Source organism: Chelmon rostratus, chromosome 8 (assembly GCF_017976325.1).
Source record: "Chelmon rostratus isolate fCheRos1 chromosome 8, fCheRos1.pri, whole genome shotgun sequence".
NCBI classification, from domain to species: Eukaryota; Metazoa; Chordata; class Actinopteri; order Chaetodontiformes; family Chaetodontidae; genus Chelmon; species Chelmon rostratus.
Genome location: NC_055665.1, coordinates 12,149,041 through 12,170,015, shown reverse-complemented (window position 1 = coordinate 12,170,015; position 20,975 = coordinate 12,149,041). Strand labels below are relative to the sequence as shown.

Genomic DNA, 20,975 nt, shown 5'->3' with positions numbered 1-20,975 from the left:
ATGGGGAACAACGTGCTCTGTGTGTACAAGCAGCAACAACCCAGTCAGTCTTCAGGCGAGCTGAACGCATCACAGATCCCCACGGCTCCGTCCTGTAAATCACTTTGTCACATCCAGAGCGGAGCAGTGGCCAAGAGGACGACCTGTTGAAGATTTCAAAGCAAAACCGTTTCTGACATGCACTTTGATAAATGTGAGTATGAGTGCTTTTAATTTGGTAGATTTGGCAGAATACATGTGTTATTGCTTGTGCCTTGTATTTTCAATGAGGGCGGCTTCATTCTACTGTTGGATGCTTTGACAGTACCTAAACTAATACTTTTACTTTATTAAGCTTCAGTTAGGACAGCACACTGTCATACTGTGCTGTACTTTACAGCGCTCATTAACAGGTTACTGGCTTAGCAGTGTTTTGATGAAAACTCATTTAAATGTAGATCTTATTTATAACCCTACATTTTACACACCTATTCTCCACCTTAAAGACATTTTCATTTGACTTTATTTTGGACTTTTAATCCTAAATCTGACTGAAATGATCCTCTGTAATCTCCCAGGGTGTTTAAGACTGTGAGTAGATTACGTACTCCTCTATTAATACATTTTAGTGATACCGTCATGCGTTAGACTTTCTCTCAGTTCTCATCGAGCGAGAGCATAATTTGGGTGAATCCAAGATTCTGGACATTTGGGGAAACCCTGATGCACCTCCACCCCTGTTTGCTTGTTTTCGTTTCCCCTTTCGATTAATGCTAGACAAGCAAACTGTGTGACGTGACAACTTTCTTTGTCCGTGCCTTCTTTGACACAGGCCTGAATGATTACATATTTTTGTCATGTCGTGCTGTTCACCCACAAAAAGAGGAAACTGGCTCTGCACTACTTCTTTTCTTTCTCTACGGAGGGAGCCAGAAGAGAAAGGTCGTCGGAATCCCCAACCTCCCACACACATGACTCAATGTCCAGGGGTTTCCACAACTACTATTTAAATGTGGCACAGAGTAGCCCAACGCACGGCGTGGGTGCATCTAAACCCCAAGTTTGTGTGTGTGTGTGTGTGTGTGTGTGTGTGTGTGTGTGTTGGTGCCACGCTTCCTCTCACTCTTGTCAAGCTATTTGCTCACTTCTACCTTCTCTCAGCTGATGTGTGTGAGCAGATTTTTGAGGGATGTGCAACTTCTCTCACCTGGTGATTTTATTCACCTACCTGTGCAACTCATATCGGTGATGTAGTTACATGTTGCAGCGTTACATCATCTGTAAAGAGGCCAAAGGTGGCCTTTTGTTGTAAAGATCAAATGAGTCAGGATTGAGTAACCTATAGTAACACCTTCTGTGCTTGAAAATGAAACTTAGTGTCACTGAAATGTACTGACAGACTGATGTCATTTCTTCTGATAAAGTGAGTGACCTTTATCATGTGGAGGAGGCGCGTCTCACACAGCAGCACAAGCGCTTATTGTTTCAGACAGGTTTTCACCTGGAAGTGAGATTGTTGTGTTTGTTTTTTTTTTGAGAGAGAAAAGACACAACTCACAGGCAGAAGTCAAAACCAGCAAGTGCGTGAACTCGTTTTTCTCTCTCACACGCCAAATTTTTTCCGAAGTACAGCCTCTTTTGTATGTGTGAACACAGCTGCCTCGTCCCTGAGTGGCTAACCGCAGCACTCAACGTTCACCGGCTCGAAAGAAGAAGAGAGCCGACAAAAGAGGCATGTCCGTCTTCTTCTGCTCGGCCTCCTAGACATGTAAATGCAACAGGACGCGCAAGGCAACTACATGTGTGGAGGTGACGTGCCTGTGACACACCAAAGGCAGGAAGATGTGGTTTGCGTTTGTTAGCGTAATGGAGCGAGACAGGAAGATGTCATAGAAAATAAGAAGTGGTAATCCCATGCTAGTTTTTCTGATGAATCTGTCTGGTTTGCATGGCCACACGATCTGTGTTCCTAATGGAGGAGGTTTGTCAGAGCTTTATCTTTGTGCTCCGGTTCCACAGACGGGGTGGAAATATCACTTTATCTTTCATGCTCGGGCTGAAGTTTTTGAGGAAACAACCTGTGTGGTCACAGCCTTGCAGCTGGAAACATCAGAATTCTGTTTTGTAATGTTTTTTTCCTATTTTTCTCATTGCCTTTACCTGTTTAATGGAAATGAGACTTTTGCATCAGCAGGGGGAAAACACAGTCATAGTCAAATGGATTTGATATTGATGTCTAAAGGTGAGCAGGAAATGGCCACCATGGAGAAAGTGAGCAGGCAATATCATCCAAGTCATAACTTTTTAAAGGTTTTTATTCAAACCTGCATTACTCAGCTTTCAACATTATTTCTACTGTCACACTTGTCAGCCTACATTTGATTTATTAATAATTCACTGTGATAATAAAGCAAAGCCTTTCTTGAGATGGTAAGTAAACAAGAGGAAACAAGAAATTAACTCTTGCACATACAGAGTGGATCTCCATACTCTAGTTTTCTACTGACTCTATCATTTATTTCCTACTTTATATTTTACAATTCATGGGTACAAAAAGATAAAGCTCTTTTGATAGTGAAGTCTGTCTACATATAATTATCTGAAATTTACCTTAAAGGACAAACAAGTTCTGTAGTTCTGGATGAAGGGACACACCCTCAGAAAGTACTGTACTTTTGTGTATTACAGATATCATTTAGAAGAAAAGTATCTACGAGTACAGTGTACTTCTAAATAGATGTCATTAAGTTCTAGTAAAATGTATCAAAAATTAATACACTACTTTGCAGTACCTAAAGTGGTATTTCAAAGTACTTATAAAAAGTCTACTTTATTGTAAGTATATTATAAAAAGTATACTTATTTTCAAGTCCTTTGTATTACACTATTAGCATTAGCATCACAATTTCACTTCATTTTAAGTATATGTAAGTGTATTTCCAGTACTGAACATGTAGTGATATAGTACAATTATACTGCAAGTGTGTTTTGAATGCTAATGAATCATGATTTTTGCTGGTTGTGCCAATTTAGCAACTATTTACACTTTCAGTTTACTCAAGTTTTACTAAAGGACTACTTGAGTACACTTATGTATACTTTAAGGCGACAAAAATAGCACAAAGTACACTTTGTACATTCTTCATAATGCAGAATCTAAGTATAATATTTTTTTCACCTGGACAGGAACAAATAGAACATTAATTGATTAGCTGAAAAACTAAACTATTCTGATAATTCTGATCAATCCTTTTAGTCATTTTTCAATCAAAAACACCCAAAATTCTTTTGAACCAACTTCTCCATTGTGAAGATTGATTTGCAGCTTCACTCTGTTTTGTTTGTAGCCCAACAAGTCACCTTGGACTCTGGAAAATTGTGATCTCTCTATTTTCTGGCATTGAACAGACCAAAGAATAAATCAATAATTGACAGGAAAAAAAAGGCTAGCGAAAAAAAGCCCCAGCTGTTTCACATCCACACTCTATTGATCTCCAATATCCATGTGCACAAAATATTTGACCAAATAGTCCTTCCATTTTTTTTCAGCACCAAAAGAGAAGCCGTGTTGCACTCTTCCCACAGTGAAGAAACTCTTGGAGCAGAAGAGAAGGCGTGAAACATCCTCTGTGCCGCCCTCCTGCTCTGCAGCCAGCACCAGTCCTGCTGCTACAACTACTGTTACAGTAAGGCAGCGGTTCAGCCTCTCAAAATCTCATATTAATATTACCATAAAGATGTGACTGTTTGTGACATCTTTCTATTTTTCCTTCTCCCGGCAGCTGTCTGCATCAGAACCATTTACCTGTACAGGTGAGAGAAAGAAAACTTCAGCACCACACTTCTATATTTCCCATGAAAAGACTGAAATTAACGATTAATTGATAGCTCACGCCTGATATAGCTCATTCCTCTGTGCTGTGGAGCTCAACTGTTGTCCAAAAACTGTTCAAAACACTAAAGTGAGCCACACTGTTGCTCTGGGTGACATGTTTCTTCAATGCCATGATGAACATTGGCACTGTAGTTTATTTTGACACACTGTCCTGCTGCTGTAAATACTCACTAAAGCACCAAATCCATGACAGAAACCAGCTGCCAACAAACACACTGTTTACTCCTGTTGGAAAAGACCAAAACCAATAACTCTGTTGCAGTAAATAGACTAACACATCACTGTTTTTTGTCTTCTCAATAGCAAAACTGTAGAATATCACCAGCCTTTTTCTTTTCATATAGTCCAAATATTACTGACAGAGTCATCAGTGATGAATAACAGTCCACCCTCTGCCCTCTAGGTGCGTCCAGCAGCTACTCAGACATGGCAGTGAGCTATGAGCAGTGGACTCCAGCTCCAGATTCTACACTCAGTTACTACCCGAGCCATCCAGGATCCAGCTATGCGGCCTACAACCTCCCAATGACATCTGAATATGGCACACAGCAGCAAGTCCAGGAGTTTGGCGATACAATGCCTCAGACATATGTAAGGGAAATCCCTTCTACTAACACATTGTATTTCTAAGTGTACCTTTAAGTTGTTGGTATAAGCTGCTTCCTCTGTTCGTTTAAGCAGGAGTGCCCGATGACAGTCGCGGACCCCAGTATGGCCGCCGCGTCTTGGTCACTTCTGGGTTCCAGCCAGACCACGCAGCTGAGTTTTTGTTCGTCGATGGATGCCAGCATGCTGGAGGAGGCCAGGATGCTGCTCAGCGGGATGGACTACAGCAGAGCCACCAGGCAGGATGAAGACGGAGACACGTGAGTGCTTATGAGTGAACGCCTGTGGGGTTTACATGAGTACAACCTGGCAAATGTGGACCCTCTCATTTTTCTTTGACATTGCAGATTTCAAGATTATACTGATAGCACACACACACACGCGCACACACCCACACACACACACACGCGCACACACATACACACACATCAGAAGCTACTCTGAATTGTTAGTTATTAACCACATTTTGTGAAAGTGGGTTCAAAACAATCCACATTTTCTTTCTGGACTCTCTTAAACCCCCACTGCTGGCAATACAGGGTTGTGTCAATGTGCATATGTAAGTGTGCAAGTTATTTACCTCCACAGGAGTTTCGTTTTCAGTTGGAAGCTAAAAGTGAGAGCCGTGTGTGCTGTTTGGCAATCCTAGAAAGATTAAGCAAACCAAAAGATGTCAATGAGTCAGCCACTCATGCTCAGATGATTAGAAACTCAGATAAAATGGAAAGACATATTCAACTGTGAAAAGGAATGGTGTGAAATTGGCTGTGGGGATTACCACAATTTTCCAGTCCCGTCTGAAACTAATTTATCATGTGCTCTTGCTCTGTTAGCATCCTGCACATCTACACAGCCAAGGGCCTTAGGGAGTGTGCCTTTGCTGCTGCAGAGAGGCTGAGGGATGTAGGCAGACTTGATGCCAAAGAACACAAGGGAAAGGTATGAAAAGGCAAGCAGAAATCACATGTTTTATCCCAAACCAAAGCACAGGATCGTAATTTCTCAAATTTAAGTGTGTGTGTGTGCTTGTGCAGACTGCTTTACTGGTGGCGGTGACGGCAAACCAGCCAGAGATCGTGCAAGATCTGCTGTCATTAGGAGCGGACATCAATGCGTGCGATGTGAAAGGCCAAACTGCCCTGCATCTGGCCGCACACTACGGCTTACCTGGAGTTCTGCAGGTAAAGAATTACTGAATTACTTTGGCAAGGCTATTGCAGCTGGTCAGAAAAGTTAACGTAAAGAACAGACCTTAATGTTCTTTTCTTTGCAGGCAATTCTGTCTAGCAGGCCAGCAGTCAACCTTGAGGCCCGCAATTTTGAAGGTAATTTAATGTTTCACCAGTTTTAGCCAACAGGGAAGCTAAGGCTGGACATTATGATTTGGACCTATTCAAAAACACTAGAGCCTTAATTCAGATGTTACATGTGTCTTCTTCTTCACCGCAGGAATGACTCCTCTGCACTGTGCAGCCATTTCTCACAGCGCCACCATGAAGGCTTTGTCCAGCGGCGGGCTGGTTGATGTCAGTCTTCAGACCAAGGCCGTGGAGAAGCTCTCCTGCGTGCAGATGATTCTCAGCGCCGGGGCGTCCCTGCTCAGCCAGGTACAGCACAGCTCTCCCCACAGATGTGTCACAGAACACGAAAAGATAATGGGTGCATGGATTAGTAGCTGCTTGGGTCAGCAATCAGGCACAGAAGCATCAAAGTCCTATATGTTAAACCCTGACCTTTCAGTCATATTTACAGTTCATAGGGGAAGTGCCCAGGTTTTATCTAACCGTGATGATGTCATAGTTCGAGCCATTTCCCCCCACTCTCTCTTTTGTGCCTTTCTTGTTTGACACTTAAACGTCTCAGTCTGACTTGTGGTTTTGTCTTGTGGTTTTCATTTTGTTTTTCCCATCACTTCCAATTCTCCATTTCCAGGAAATCAAAAGTAACAAGACTGTGCTGCACTTGGCTGTAAAGGAGGGGAATGTTGATCTGGTGCGTTATCTGCTGAGGATTCCCCTGCCGAACATGAAAGACTTTGTCAACTTGAAAGTGAGTCCCACACTGACGCGACACTCAAAAGTGGTTTTTAAATATGCGTGTGTTTACGTACAATATATACTGTACACACACCTGACTGTAAACCGGCTGAGTCACGCCGCATTTTCCCTTTCGCCACAGGCCCACGGCCACACAGCTTTACACATGGCAGCTGGTCTCCATGGCAACCCCCACCAGGAGGAGATCCTGCGGCTGCTGCTGAGCAGAGGAGCTGATCCCAGCATCCGCAACCTGGAGAACGACCAGCCGGCTCACCTGCTGCAGAGTGGCCTCCAGGGAGAGCAGGTGAGCTGCCCATCGTTTTATGCGGTCCGCTCCTGCGGATTCAGTGTTTGTCGGTTCATTGTCATCCTGAATCTCTCTTCTTTTCCAGCTCAAGCTCATGCTGAAGAAACGGAGCGCCTCGTCTCGTCGCCGTATCGTGTCCTTGCAGGACCAGGAATGATTTGAATCACTTGTAATCCCCATTTCGAGGGAATGAGTCTTTAACATGTTGCCTCTGTTGACAAGGGGATTTATTGTTAAGTGGTTTTGGGAGTCTCTGGCCTATAAATGATTAGCAAACTAGTTTGGCATATTAATCTCTGGGTACAATTCACACTAGATTAGACGAATGATGCTTTAACGCATAAATCTTAAATCTAGAGTCTTAAAATCTACTGCTTTATTTATTTTTCTACGCACAGGGTGAAGTATTGATTTGCAGGTGAGGCATTTCATTCCAAAATGTGATATCCTCCATTTAGCCTTTCCACAAAATACTCCTGCTGCTGCCGGCAAATTGACAACAATTCTGACTATTGGAGACGCTTTAATTTATGTATTTGTATCGGTCAAAGTGGATATTTAATATTTTGAAATGGGAGCCTTTAAATGAACAGAAACGAAGACTATTAGTTATCTTCAAAAAGAAGAAGGAACAGATGGTGCTGTGGAAGGTGGACTAATCATTTTCCTCATAGGCTACACTCCCACTTTAATGTTGATTTCTATGAAATTGTTGGTATGACCTCCAGGACAATGTCCCTGAAACCAATCTGACTCTCTTTTTAAAAGCCCCCGTCACAGCAGGTTATCATATTGATACACTGAGTGATGGTTTAGATTTCAGTCAGCATGTGTGCTTATGTTAAGAATGCGTGTGTTCAAAGTGAGAACAATCTATCCTATAATTTAACTCTCTTTCTGTATGCATCATACTTGTGTGTGTAACACCCGGTACAATTTATTTTCTTTGTGGAAAAAGAGACTTTACTGTGTAAAACTGTTATGTATTTGAAACTGATTACGACAAAGAATGTTCTTATCACAGAGACATTATATGAGTAAGTGCGGTGACAAATTGTCTGACTAACTGTACATTTTAGTCATGAGTCATGAATAAAAGTACAATAACACTGTATTTCAAATGTTCCATCCAATTGTTTTGATGATTCAGTTATGTTTAACTTCAGATATTAACAGGATGGAAAATACAGCATCCCACTTGATGGCTGTGTCTGTCAGGCTTAAGGAGTATCTGCTTTTCAAGGCCAATTGCCGCCGACATTTGCAGCCATGACCCTTAGTCACGGGAGAAACGAGGTCTGGTTTTGACTGAAATTTGAGTGATAAATAAGGTTTGAGGCGTTGCTCACCTATGTGTCATGCCTGTTATTAGACACTGTAAATTCCTGTAAAGCACAAGGGAAAGATCAGTGTCATAGGTCACAAACAACATATGAGATATTATCATTATTATTTCTGAATTACATTTACTCCACTCCATCTTGTTGAGTACACAAGAGTTTGAGTTTATTTGAAACAGTGGTCTCATTGTTTCGGTTTTACACACAATGATTTCATTTTCAATACCTTTGCCTTCATTTAAAACAGAAGAAAAGACAGATAATAAAACCCCAAATCACCAATTTAACACACGTTTCAACCACTGTTGCATTTGTCAAAGCATTTTCAAAATAAAACAAATTACAGAACATTGTCTTTCAATTTTCATCAAGATATTTTGCTATGTTATTCAGTATGTTATATTTGGACTATTCCATTTATTGATTTCTTCATTATTTTTTCATGCTTCTTGAGAGGCCCCAGAAAAGTAGATATTAACAGAAGTTAAGAAAAATAAAAGCAAATTGTTACCATTGATCAGCGCATGCGGTTCTTTGTTTCAACCTGAAGATTTTGTTAATCTATAAATATTTATTCATGCTCTTAATTTAATTGTTCCACAGGATTGAAGTGTAAGGAGAGACAATATTAGTTTGATTAAAAGTACTTTATCATGTCTCATGTCTGAGAGTATTTTTTTATTTACTCTTTTTTGTTTTTTGTTTTAGAGAAGCTTCTAATGTCAACATTCGCGCAATAATGAGCAATACATAGATGGATATTTTGCTCACTTAAGACTTACTACAGAATTCAGTGGGAGACTCAATGAAACCAGGTTGGGAAGACCTGTTCCTTGGTCACCCAGCTGGCAGAGGTATACTAGCCATAAGAGGAATGGCCATAGTGTGTATTCGCTGGCGTGGCTCCTGTGACGACCTCCTCTCTTTCAAGTATTTTCTACATGTTCTATACAGTTTGAGGCGGCACTGTGAAAGAAAAGGGAAGAAATCAGGGAGAGTTCCAGAGAGAAAGTGAACATTATTGCACATTTAAGCAGATAATGAGTAGAAACAGTGAGTGAACTACCCTCTGTCTTTGGAATTTGGGTACCAGATGAGCTGGAACTGCAAACAGAAATAAGGGAAGAATTGAGTAAGTGTTGGATTTTTGTAATTCATCACGATAACTGATTATGAAATATAGTTTGAAAACTGTGGCCTCAACTTCAGCTTGGAGTTGGATTTGATCAAGTGCATCCATTAGCAGGGTTATAGGGTGCAAAATCAGTTGAAGCCACAGGGTTCTGAGGTAACTGGGGTACAACTATAGACCAAAATGCAGCTTTTTGTCCCGTTCAAATAGCAGCCCTTGTCTTTCTTCTTGTCTTGCCATACAAGCGGCATGCGATCAACTGAGACTACATACTGCCCACTCACTGCCAACACATGAGGAGTGTGATACATACGTTTCAAAATCAAGAGCAAGCACTGAGATAAAGAGGACATGAAAGCGCTGCCCACATGTGATTTGTCACACAAGGTTCTGTGTAAAGCCTTTAATGTGTTGGAAGTGTGTTCTGGGTTGTGTATGCAGAACAGGGAGTGGGTTATTTAGAGAAGAGGCATCCAGGGCAGGGATAGGAAAATGATGTGGGAAACTCAGCTATCGTCAAAGAACAATACTGGAAAAGATGTTTTTCCACGCTGGTTGGGTATTCCCTTCAAGTCAAAGTCATACAGCATGCACAGGCGGATCATCCACTAAGCCTTGCACAACTCTTACTTGGGTGAGGATTTTACACATTTTGTGAATTTTTTACCTGTTTGAGGAATGATAGATTAGTTACAAGGTAAAGGTGCTTATGTACAGTAAATGTGATAAAGCCTCGGTATTCAAATGATATATAAGAGAAAGTCTAAACTTACTCAGGGCTATTAAAATGCCAGAGACAAACATAATTACAGCAAGAATAACCCCTGTGGTCCGCAGTGTCTCATAATCTACAAAGGACAAAACCGCACGGGACTTAACCAAACAAACCCACTGCAGTTCATGATGAGCTTAAAACATACAGTAGTAAAAAGTTGATATGTTAAACATGGTGCTTTTGATTTTTAAAATTGGTATTTGGTGTAAATCTTACCATAATCGAAATCACTTCGGTCTGGAAACACCATTTCTGCAAAGAAAGAGCCTGGTCAGTTATGGAGCCTCTTAAATGTAGATGATCTGTTAAGGGTTTGGGTTCAGTCCATCAGCATGGACAGAAAGGTTTGCAGCCCTTCACATTGGCAGGCTTGGCTCCACAACTCCTCGGGAGTAATTTTTTTCCCCCACTGAGAGGAGCTCAATGCAGCATCTTCGCTCAGCAGAAAAAGATGCACCATGAAAAAGTGGGTTGCAAGCCAGCAGCAGGACACGAGGGTATCATCACAGCAGCAAAGAAAAATCAGAGCCTGGACAGTAGAAAGTGTTTGAAAGGTGATTTAGAGTGGAAGGGGCCACTTGAAGTGGCAGCAGTGGTTAAGTAATTTTTAATTTTAATAGATTCCTGCTTTTGACCAAAGAAGTGATTTATTTTGCAAATACAAGTGTTTCGGACTGCAGCCTGTGCCAGGCTTTCAGGCTATCTGGGCGTCAATAATGCGGCTTGCATGCTGCTGAACCCTCACTCCCAAGTGGCTGAGCTGGCCGTTTGTATTTCTTACCACTGTTTTCTCTCAGACTACTCAGTTTGAAAGTGATTCACATGTTCATTGTTGTTTATTTGTTCATGCAGAGGGGAGTTTGCGAAAGAACTTCCTTTGTTCTTACACTGATCCATGCATCAGCAGTAAATTGGCACTGTAGCAACAATGCAGCAGGGTAGTTAACTCCATCAAAAGAGATCTTAAAAAGTCACTGATCACACATATATTAACCAAACAAATCATTTTTTGCACAGCTTTTCCCCCCTAACAATCCCATAAAAGAAGAAAAACAGTCAAACCTGTGGTGGCCATGGCTGCAGTGTAGAGATGCAGGAGATGCAGAAGAGCTCCGTCTCCGAGATATTTAGCAGGTTGCTGGGCTGCAGTTAAAAGGTTGGATACAGCTGAGCAGGACAGCAGGCAGAACTGCTTCACAAGCATCAGTGTAAACTCAGCAGGGACCCTCTGGTGGCCACAGCAAAGCATTGCATTCACAGTGGTTGAATACTCCCCAGAGGGTGACAGATCTGCCTGGGTGTGGACTACAGGGGGTGGTGGACTGCCACAGTAACCATTAGTTAGAATAAATGTATGATAAAGAAACAATATCATCTCACTACAATAGTCTTCAACAATCTATTACCATAATGGCTTGTGTGAAATGTATGAGTGTGTGTGTTAAATATCCAAAATATGAAGATATTTTGGATATTTTAAGTATTGCGGCTTTTGCTCCAAGATTCCCTGCAGCTTCTTACTTTTACAATTCTTAACAGTATAAGCATTTACCTAAAAATGCACCATTTTCTATTTCACATGTGTTTTTGTGCAGTGCAGTCAACCCACTCCTGCAACTCCAGGGAGAAAATATAGCCTACATATGCAGCTTTTACATTCGCAGAGGCTGCCAGGTTCACTACGGTGGAAAATCTGCCAATGAACAGCAGTGAGCAACACAGAGGTAGGTTAAATTAAGTGTATTTCTTTAAAGACAGCCTTCTCCAGGAGCTGCACGATGCAGCACATAAATCATTCACTGTCTCGCTGCTGGTAGTTACTACTGCATGTGTAACCGAACTGACTGCAGCGTCAGCAGAAGCAGGAGTGCAGCATAATAGAGGGCTGTCCGCTGGTCTTCTCCTAATGGCTGGAAATTGAGATAATGACGCATAAGAAACTAAAATAAAACCAAAGAAAGAAACATTTTTGTTCAAACATTTGTTTTATTATTTTCTGAAAGTCACAAAAATACAAATGGTAATGAAGCTAGTGCCGGCATATACAGTTGGCACATTATCTACCAACAGTTTTGATGATAAAAACATTAAAAAAAGGGAACAGAGTAACATTATAATTGAAGGAGGATTCACGTGTTCATGGAAAGATTGTCCTCAGCTGTGATCAAAGTCTTTGCTGCCACCTAATGGCAACAGTCAGTAACACTGCGGAAGAAAGAGGTGGAGGGTTAAGCTTGTCTTCGTTCATTCTGCAGAAAACAGGTGTTTGTGAGACACCTACCTAATGTCCACGGCTCTTTGCCTCTGTGTTCACTAAGCTGTAGAAAGAGCTTTTGGTTAGTGTCTTCTTAAAGAAAAAGAAAATGAATGTATCTACTGTTTAGGCATTAAACAATCCTGGTTATTATTTTAGGAGAGAGAAAATTTTTTACCCCTTGGAACTCCTGATTCTGCATCAGGACCCCTGGACCTGAAGAAAATGAACAGAAAATGAAAAACTGCAATTATACAGTTGCCTTTAAAGTAAAAAGGGCCCGTGCAACAAAAAGCTGGAGCGGTACCTTATCTATTTTACAGAAAACAAAATTCTTCAAACATTTTCACAGCCCAGGGTCTGGTTTGTTTGGTCTGACTGTGACATAACTTACCTTGAATTGTCGCTCTTTGAGCAGGAACATTTTCGGGCTGTTTTTGGGGGAAAACGTGAGAAAAAGAATTGAAAAACTGTAACATGTGAAAACATATAAAGAATGAATGCAACTATAACAGTCAGCGGTGTACCCCAAACACCACCCCACCCGCCCCGCCCCCTCTGGTATAAAAAGAAGAAGAGCGCGCTCCAAGCCTTGATGGGTGCATGAATACAGTCTTGAGCTTGTGCCAATAAGCCCATCTGGGCTGCAAGCCTTGGGAGGCCTTATAAGCTTATAGCTTATTGGCCCAAGCTCAAGACTATATTCATGTATCTAAATCACAGCACAAATTCCGTTGTTTAACTATACAGGAGCCAAAACATTGAATAACTTCCAGCAAGCAGCATTTATAATCTGTGCAAGTCTTCAAAGGTGTTTCAACATTTAACCTTTTTTTTTGTTCTGTCATTTCGACCCACTTCAGATTGCCGATAAACATCACAGCCGGATGATGCAGCACTTACATGATTAATGGCAGAGTTGTCCCCTTTACAAATATTCTGTTCACATGTCTCTTGTTTGGCATTCGCCCGAAGGGTAAGACCTAAAGTAGTTAATGTCATAGTACACTTGCTAGAGTAGTTGGTGCGGCCAGCAAAACAGCTGGGAAGTCCCAGACCAGGCTGTGACCTACATACTGTGACGACTAAGAATACAGCCGTGAGCATCTTGAAAGGTAACACTCATCCTCGACTCACTCACTTCAACACTGGGAGGCGCCAAAGGGTGCCTACTGCCATCAGAATTTTGTTTAATTCCAAATGCAGAATTTGAAATGCCAAACAATACACTTCCACTGTTTGCTCACGTTATGGCCTGCTTTATGCTCTGCTTGTAAGACTTGCCTCTGCCCCTGGGAGCATCACAAGCGCTTATTAAATCAGGTTTGATCGGTCTTTCATCAGTTCAATGGCTGCCATTGAAGCAAATGACATTTGAAAATTGGAACTTACATTTAGCTGAGCACTTCTGTGCTCATTAATATTACAGATTATTACAGAATACATTAATAGCTTTGATTAAAAGGTTAAATCTGTGTATTTAACGACCTGCCAGTTAATTTAGTGGTCAATGTAGGCTCTGCTCCTTTCAGCTTTGGCAGTGTGGCGACCTGCTTACAACTGGGTAACAGATTGTGCCTTTCAAAGACAATTTACAAATTCAAATATACATTCCACTTGTTTTTATTATGTTAGTTTAATGTGACCTCTCATATAAGCACTTCTTAAACAAAGGCGTACACATATTTCTCATACTCCAGTTCATGCACGTCATTCTTGACGAACAGAAGCAGAGAGAACGTGTTGCAGAGTGTGCGGGTTCCAATGAATTATTTATTGGTTGGTTTTGGTTTCGCCACTGGCAGCAACAGCATGTGCTGGCAGGTAGGAGGAGGAACCTCGGTAGGGCGCTACGAGTGAGGAAGGGGATGAGGGATAAAGGTTAAACTGCCTCAGATACATGGATCACGAGAGTGTTAAATGTCGAGATTGTGCAAGGAGCTCTGGAGTGCCTCCCTTCCAGACGCCTGAGACAGACAGAAGCCTGCTTGTTTTGCAGCACCGTGCGAACACAGGAGACTGTGAGGTCAACACAGGCATACAGGGATCACAGTGTGGTGGCACTGACACTCCGCGCTGCCCTTCTGCACCGAGTTTAAGGCGGTAAAACACTTACTGACAATGAGGGCGATACCCATGAGGAACAGCACCACTGCGAAAACCAGGCCACCGATTCTCAGAGATTCATAATCTGAAATAAAAACAAACCAAAAAAAAACATACTTTTTAGTGCTTGTGAGCAACAGTGACATATGAATGTTTTGAGATGGAAAACAACATGAATTCTAAAGCCTTTAGTGAGGCCTTTGACCACATTTGAATTCGAGAGCAGCATTGCAGAAATACTTTGCAGCCCCCTAATGGTCATGTCGGGTCACCGCAAATTCCTGTGAGCCACAGTGACCAAAACTGTAAACACTGTGTCAACTTGAACTCTGTTGTTATCTGTTCCAGTAATGCCGTGCAGGAGAAATCTGACTGGTTAAAGTGCTGCGAAGAAAATGAGTGTGAGACAGTGTCTGCTTGTTTTATGGTATGATTAGCTATAAGCTATAGCTTTCCAACTGTAATGTTCACATCACCTCTTGTTGTTGCTGAGACAAACAGGGTCGCTGCTTTGTTTACATGCATCAAGCACTGCCTCATCTAGTTGGCTAGTCAGCTGGCGAGATGGCAAATACCCGCAGACGTTAGCATGACCACAGCACTTTTTTTCTGAATCAAATCATAATTTGGTCTCAGCTGCTGGCAGGCTTCATCAGTTCTTTGGTGCAGCAGTTAAACTTTTTTAGCTTGCTGCCCTGTACCATGAAGGAAACATTTTGACTAAAGAATAGTTTTTTCTTCTCAGGTTGTTTCATTCATGATCGTTAGAGACTAGAGGAGATGGAAGTACCCTCAATCTCCCATGAAAAAAGACAAAATAGATCAAAGTCGAAGAAAAATAAACATCATTTTGGGACCCCCTGAGAAATCCCAAACCACAGGTTGGGAACCACTGCTCTACTGGTCTTCCCATAAGGCATAGACAGTGGTTGCAATGGAAAGTGTCTAAATATAAATAATATAAAATAAGAAGAAGTAAAGAATTTATGTGGAGTCATTCTGTGCACTTCACTGCTTTGGTTTGGACTGAAAACAACAGCACCGTGGACGGGATTAGAAGTATTTGCAATGGGACCACTCCAGGAGCTTGGCCTTTGGGGTGAAAGTTTTCCATCGAATCTGGAAAAACAAGTGGAAAATTGCAACTCGTCTCGGCCATTAAGAGACGCGTCCGCCCGCTCGACACTCACCGTAATGAAAAGCGCTGTCATAGTCTGGTAGGAGAGAACAGAGAGAGGAAACAAATGAGAAGCAGATTTAGCCACTGACACACTTCAGAGAGCACTCACGATGTGGCGGCTACTCAGCAGTTTTAGGACCTCAGTCATTCATCTCGTCATTAGCCAGTTTGATGCCAGTGCCAATTTACACGCCAGCTAAAACGAGTATGCAGCTTATCTTAATTTGACTTTTCTGAGCTCCTGTTCAAATAATACCCACCTCTGTCCTTATCTGCCCCTTCCGATGAAGCTGTGAAAAAGGAAGCAAATTCATTAGTCTTTATGAGGTATTCACATTGTGGCGTGAGTGCAAAATTGATGGTAGTCAGGTAAATTCACTCTCTAGAGAAGCCAAAAAGGTGAGTATCGAACCCCAAGTTGTACGTATGTATGTATAGAGCATACACAGGAAGTAGTTACACACAAAGGCCCAGCATCTCTTACAGAGCGTTTGCCACGCGCACTAACTCTCATGACAAATAAACACTTAAGCCAAATTCCCAGCAGAGTCCCATTCTCCGCCAAACAGAAGTGCAGCAGAGCTCAGAATGAAACACTGTATAATCCGACTCTCCCCACCTTTGTGGAGCGACTGTGTATGTACAGTAGTGCCCCGATCTGTGGCATTCTTTGTGCTGTTAAGGATGTGGGAAAGTACAGCCCCCTCCGCTCTACCACATCTCGTCTCCCATGTGGAAAAACACGCTTCCTGCATTCACGTTACGCTCCAGTCTTTTAAGCCTTGCTAGAAAGCATACTGTACTCTGTCTGCCTTGTGTTCAGCGACATCAAGACAACGATTCAAACGACAACTTAACCTGGTGAAATGACGATAAAGACGCGCCACTGTTAGGGGCGAGAACAATGTAACCTTGGAGTAGCACACTGGAGGTTACATAAACACTGTTTGACTTGTACAAGGCAACATTTCACATCATCAATGCCTTATTTCTCACAGCTCTCATTAAAATATCTAACAGACCGCAAGCTTTAAATGTCAGATAGTCCTAGTAGTTGTTTTATGTACAAAATTTAACACCTGATGTTGAATACAGTTAAATTATCTGTTAATTGTGTAAAAAGCAAAGTCAGAATAGGCAACTATTCTGACTTATTCCAGCAACTCATTAACACAAGCTTAGAAGCTCAAAGTTGATAGTTGGTTTTTATAGCACTCAGTAGAAGAATCATGTCCTTGATGGATGTGATTCAAAGTCTGACATGAACTGTTACAAATGAGGATGATACAGTTAAAAACCTGAGCTGAATAAAATTTTATACACGCCGCAGTCCATTTACAGCAGAGTGGGAGTTAACTTTGACCTCATTATCAGGCAGTAAATACTAATGTTAGTCTCTTCCTCTGTTAGGGAGAAAAAAAAACACATTTTAAATATTGGTGCTGACAAGCCTTTGAAAATGAGGTCTGACTCTAACAGACCTAAATGTCGGAGAAGATAAAAAAAAAAACTCTTTGTGTAGGCAAATCAGCTTAACATCAAGCTCAGCTGATGGCATGCAGGGCGCATAGAGAAACGAACCAAAGCCCAGGACCTGCATTAACAATGGGGAACTTGGCAGCAGTCTGAATGAATGATTATTCGAACTGCAGTATAAGGAAAACATTTACACTATTCTGACATGGCCTTTTGTCACAGCAAAGCACTGACATGAAATGATTTAAAATGGAAAATGTTCAACGGAATTTATGCTAAAAACAATGTCACTCTAATGCTAACAATAAGACAAGCCGTTAAAAACATATTTGACAAAAAGGAGCGCATGGCAAGCGGCCGTACCAAAAAAACAAAAAACAAAAAAAACGAAGAAGAAGAAGAAATCACACGGCCATGCATCGCCAGTGTACACTCTAATGCAGGAAAACTTACCAAACACTTCCCTGCCAAACGCTGATCCTGTTATACAGACACATCAGCTTGTTTAACAAGGAGGAACTTTAAACAAAACCAAAGCTACACAAAAGGAGCAGCAACCGAACGCGCACACAGGTCGGGTTCAAAGTGGGAATAACACAAAGCCGCCGGATGTTCCGTTTAAAAGGATGCTCACCGAATGCAGGAGCCAGCCAGGAGCTGAAGGCCACCAGCACCACAAGAGCCATTGTACCTGCTGATAAGAAACAGACAACCATGAAACTTATTTGAAAACGCATAAAAATAAAGAGAAAAATATAATGTTTTGATCTCATCCTGTGGAGGCGACAGTGTGAGCTCACATTTTGCGGTCATTGTTGTTTTATGAAGGTTATTTGCAGTGGTGACTTGAAGTTGAGACTTTTTAAAAATGCGATTTACAGATGTGAGTCACTGACTCCTTTCAGACTGAAATAACAACTGAAACGGCCCTGAGAAACAGAGAGAAGCCTGTTTTCAAAAGCCTCAGCAACTCCCCTCTAATACCTCACAGAAACCACCAAACAGCTAGTTAAGGTTAGCCAGGGCAAGCTGTTGTTTTCCAGAACAGCAAGGGATCAGAAACTGCAGAACATTCTTTATTATCAACTGGCTTGTATGCATTAAAATGCAGCTTAACATGATGCTGTTAAAGAGGTACTCCAGCAAAAAGAAAAGTCAAATTCAAAGCAGCAGAGGCTGAAATATCCTCCTTTTTAGTGTCTTGCTGCTCCAAAAACACTAAATCCAACATTCCCCATAAGGCAACACAATAAAGTGATTCTGTTTTTTTTTTTACTTTAAAAAAAGCTCCTACAATAGCCACACATGAAAATATACTGTTTTTACAAGATGAGCAAGTACATCTCATGACGAGTACACTGGACCCCTTAATGAGACACCAAGCTGCATCTGGACTAGACACTACATAACAGCATCATCAGGATATGTGTCTTAATAATGTGACCTCCTGACTCTGGGTAAGGAAAGAGTGTCTATTTCAGGCCCAGTACATGGGGTTTGGCAGTGGTGGGGCACAAGGCAAGGCTGGTGTTGAGTTGCATGTAATATTTGGTCAGTAGGTTTGGATTCGTTTTGCCGGATCATCTAGTTTGGAACACGAGCCTCCTGGGGCTTGTTTTTCTGTCTATATATTATCTAGGACATTCTTTGAGATTGCCTTACACCCATATGTTTACAGGCTGAGGCTCCACAACCAGAATCATGACTGGGCTCAAGGGCTACAGGAGGCCCATGCATGGCCAAGAAGCATAGCGGTTGCAGCGGTTTTAGCTTCACACGTCACCATACCAATAAAATCCCAAGACATTGCAACAAAAAAGCCATGCAGGTACACACGGCTCCACAGCAAAAATCTAAGCCATGGACTAAAATGTTTTGCATTGCAAAGATCAAAGCGTATGTTAGCAGAGCCGCGGATCCCCTCCCTGGCCCAGAGCACTGCTGGGGACTCATGCATGACTAAAGTGGGGGGTGTGAACATGGAGCTGGAGAGAAATGAACACTTCAACCCCGGGAGCAGGATTAACAACAAAGGCCTGCCAATCAGGTTTAATCAAACAAATACAGGGTGAGCTATTTTAACAAGAACCAATCCAATAATCTTGTTTGTTAGCCTTCTGAGTGTTGTAGAGGAATATAATGGGGAGACAGGAAAGACACCCATGAAGCAACCCTTTAAAAATTAATTACCATGGAATATAATAAAGTGGGAATAACATTTGTAATTTGTAATTCAAAAAGTGGGTTTTCTTAAATTAACCATTGCAGACAAGCCCTTTAGAGCACGAGCTTCATCATTTTTTTGTGTCCCTAGAACAAAACATGAGACACAAGCTGTGCATGTGTGGCCTTAAATCGAGGCTGACCATTGCGGGCGCACACAGGCCAGTCTCAAATAGTGACCCTGCTCGGGTTCACGTTGTTCTCGCAAATTAACGCGATGCTGGCCGCAAAAGTGAAATTGTTGGCTGCGGCGTTTCTGGCAGCGCTCAGCGTGAAAGTGTGTCACTGAAGTCGAGCTGAAACTTCTCAGATGGCGTGGCATTTTCCAGGCAGGAGGCCACCGCGCCGACGGAATGAAAATGGAAAACACTTTGACGCGATCAACATAACCATGATATGTAATACAAGCAGCGTGGCCGTAAATAGAAAAAAAAGGTTAGGCTTCTGTACGAAAATGTGTGAGAGCAACATTAAGCTGTAGATGCATGCAATTAAATGGCCACACGTTGACGGTGGAGTGAGCTTCAAGTTTGAGGGGTTGGAGGTCGTGCTCGGGGTACGGCCCCGCAAAAACCCGCAGACACATATGCGACTCCTCCTGCAGATTTTTACCTGTCCAACCTTTCAATTCCAGCCGCGATGGTCTGACAAATGTATTTCAGTGAATGCATGCACCTCAGAGACAAAACATGGACGTTTAAATGAACTTACCGTGTTTCAGCCTTCTATAAACTCTAACGTGAACAAGTCTTTTGTCTCCGCCCAGTGAGCCGAACTTCGTTAAAAAGTTTCTCACTTGTGGCTTCAGCCAAGACGCGAGGTATGAAATGCAAAACCTTCTCTTATAGCTCACGACGAATTAAAACAGAGTTATTCTGTGTTGCATTCGGTGGAGATTCTTAAGCGCTCCGCTGCACCGAGTAGAGGTCCGCTACTCTTTGGGTCTGGTCTCAGGAATGGGGGATGGAGGTGTGGGGCGGGGGGTGTTGGTGTTGAGAGCGCTCAGCCTCTGCAGTTACTCCTTAAAATGATCCTCCCAGAGGTAAACAAGCTACAGTCCAGCGCTACTGAGCTGCGATACTATTGCCATCCGCATTGGTGCCAGCATCGATAAAGCATGATTTCCTAATGACCTGTAAATCACGCTCATTTCCCCCCACAGCCAAATATAAGAGACAGCAGCAGCATCAGACAGTGGGCCTGTTGTGCTGCGGTGTTAATTTACAGGTTGCGGAGAGCGCTCTGAACTCCAGCGCTCTGAAGTGAGAGCATAAACACTGGCGGCTTTCACGGCCAGTGCAGTCTGTCACCGAGATACAGTTTACTCTCAGCTCCATGAAAAATGCCTTCCCAAGGTCTCCCCCGAAACAAACCGCCAAGCTGCCTCTTCCACCAGCCGAGCATTGATGGCAGCCCTGTCTCAATGTGGTTGATTCAGATTATGATATCCAGGGTGTTACCTGTTGTAGGTTAGTGCTGTGCACATTTGTGTAATTTTGTTATTGCAATACTTTCCTCCTGTGCACAACTTTCTAATTAAAGCATGAAGTTTGTCTTCTGTCACCAACTGTGCGAGATACAGGAAATACAGTCATGTATTTACAGAAAGTGCTCTGCAGGTTTTGCAGGAGTTCAAATAAGTATCACCCAGTGTGATGAAAAC

At 42.2% G+C, this 20,975-nt stretch overlaps 2 protein-coding genes across 3 annotated transcripts; one reads left to right on the top strand and one right to left on the bottom strand.

The window, feature by feature from the left end:
- Nucleotides 1–65: 65 nt before the first annotated feature.
- LOC121610812 (NF-kappa-B inhibitor delta) lies at nt 66–8,670 on the top strand. Of its 2 annotated transcripts, none has more exons than XM_041943101.1 (12): nt 66–193; nt 3,529–3,665; nt 3,762–3,792; nt 4,278–4,465; nt 4,556–4,740; nt 5,314–5,419; nt 5,515–5,661; nt 5,754–5,805; nt 5,930–6,087; nt 6,413–6,529; nt 6,659–6,823; nt 6,912–8,670. In XM_041943101.1, exons 1-12 carry the CDS (start codon nt 178–180, stop codon nt 6,981–6,983), a joined length of 1,374 nt encoding a protein of 457 aa, XP_041799035.1. In that variant the 5' UTR covers nt 66–177; the 3' UTR covers nt 6,984–8,670. The 2 variants fall into 2 exon arrangements, with proteins under 2 accessions (XP_041799035.1, XP_041799034.1); XM_041943100.1 differs by having other exon boundaries at nt 4,553–4,740.
- A 442-nt stretch (nt 8,671–9,112) lies between these two features.
- LOC121610296 lies at nt 9,113–18,000 on the bottom strand. The gene is made up of 14 exons (XM_041942329.1): nt 17,890–18,000; nt 17,724–17,783; nt 17,543–17,569; nt 15,874–15,903; nt 15,624–15,647; nt 14,444–14,518; nt 12,722–12,758; nt 12,506–12,543; nt 11,136–11,240; nt 10,290–10,325; nt 10,072–10,146; nt 9,929–9,965; nt 9,233–9,270; nt 9,113–9,132 (listed from the first exon to the last, which is right to left on the bottom strand). The coding sequence occupies exons 1-14, from the start codon at nt 17,900–17,902 to the stop codon at nt 9,113–9,115; spliced, it is 615 nt and encodes a 204-aa protein (XP_041798263.1). The 5' UTR covers nt 17,903–18,000.
- Between the last annotated feature and the right edge of the window lie 2,975 nt (nt 18,001–20,975).

Coding starts and splice junctions, on each gene's coding strand:
- LOC121610812 (XM_041943100.1), top strand. Junction 5,806..5,929: donor TGAGGCCCGCAATTTTGAAG/GTAATTTAATGT, acceptor TCTTCACCGCAG/GAATGACTCCTCTGCACTGT. Junction 6,530..6,658: donor AAGACTTTGTCAACTTGAAA/GTGAGTCCCACA, acceptor CTTTCGCCACAG/GCCCACGGCCACACAGCTTT.
- LOC121610296 (XM_041942329.1), bottom strand. Junction 17,570..17,723: donor CTGGCTGGCTCCTGCATTCG/GTGAGCATCCTT, acceptor TCTGTATAACAG/GATCAGCGTTTGGCAGGGAA. Junction 9,133..9,232: donor CCAAATTCCAAAGACAGAGG/GTAGTTCACTCA, acceptor TTTCTTTCACAG/TGCCGCCTCAAACTGTATAG.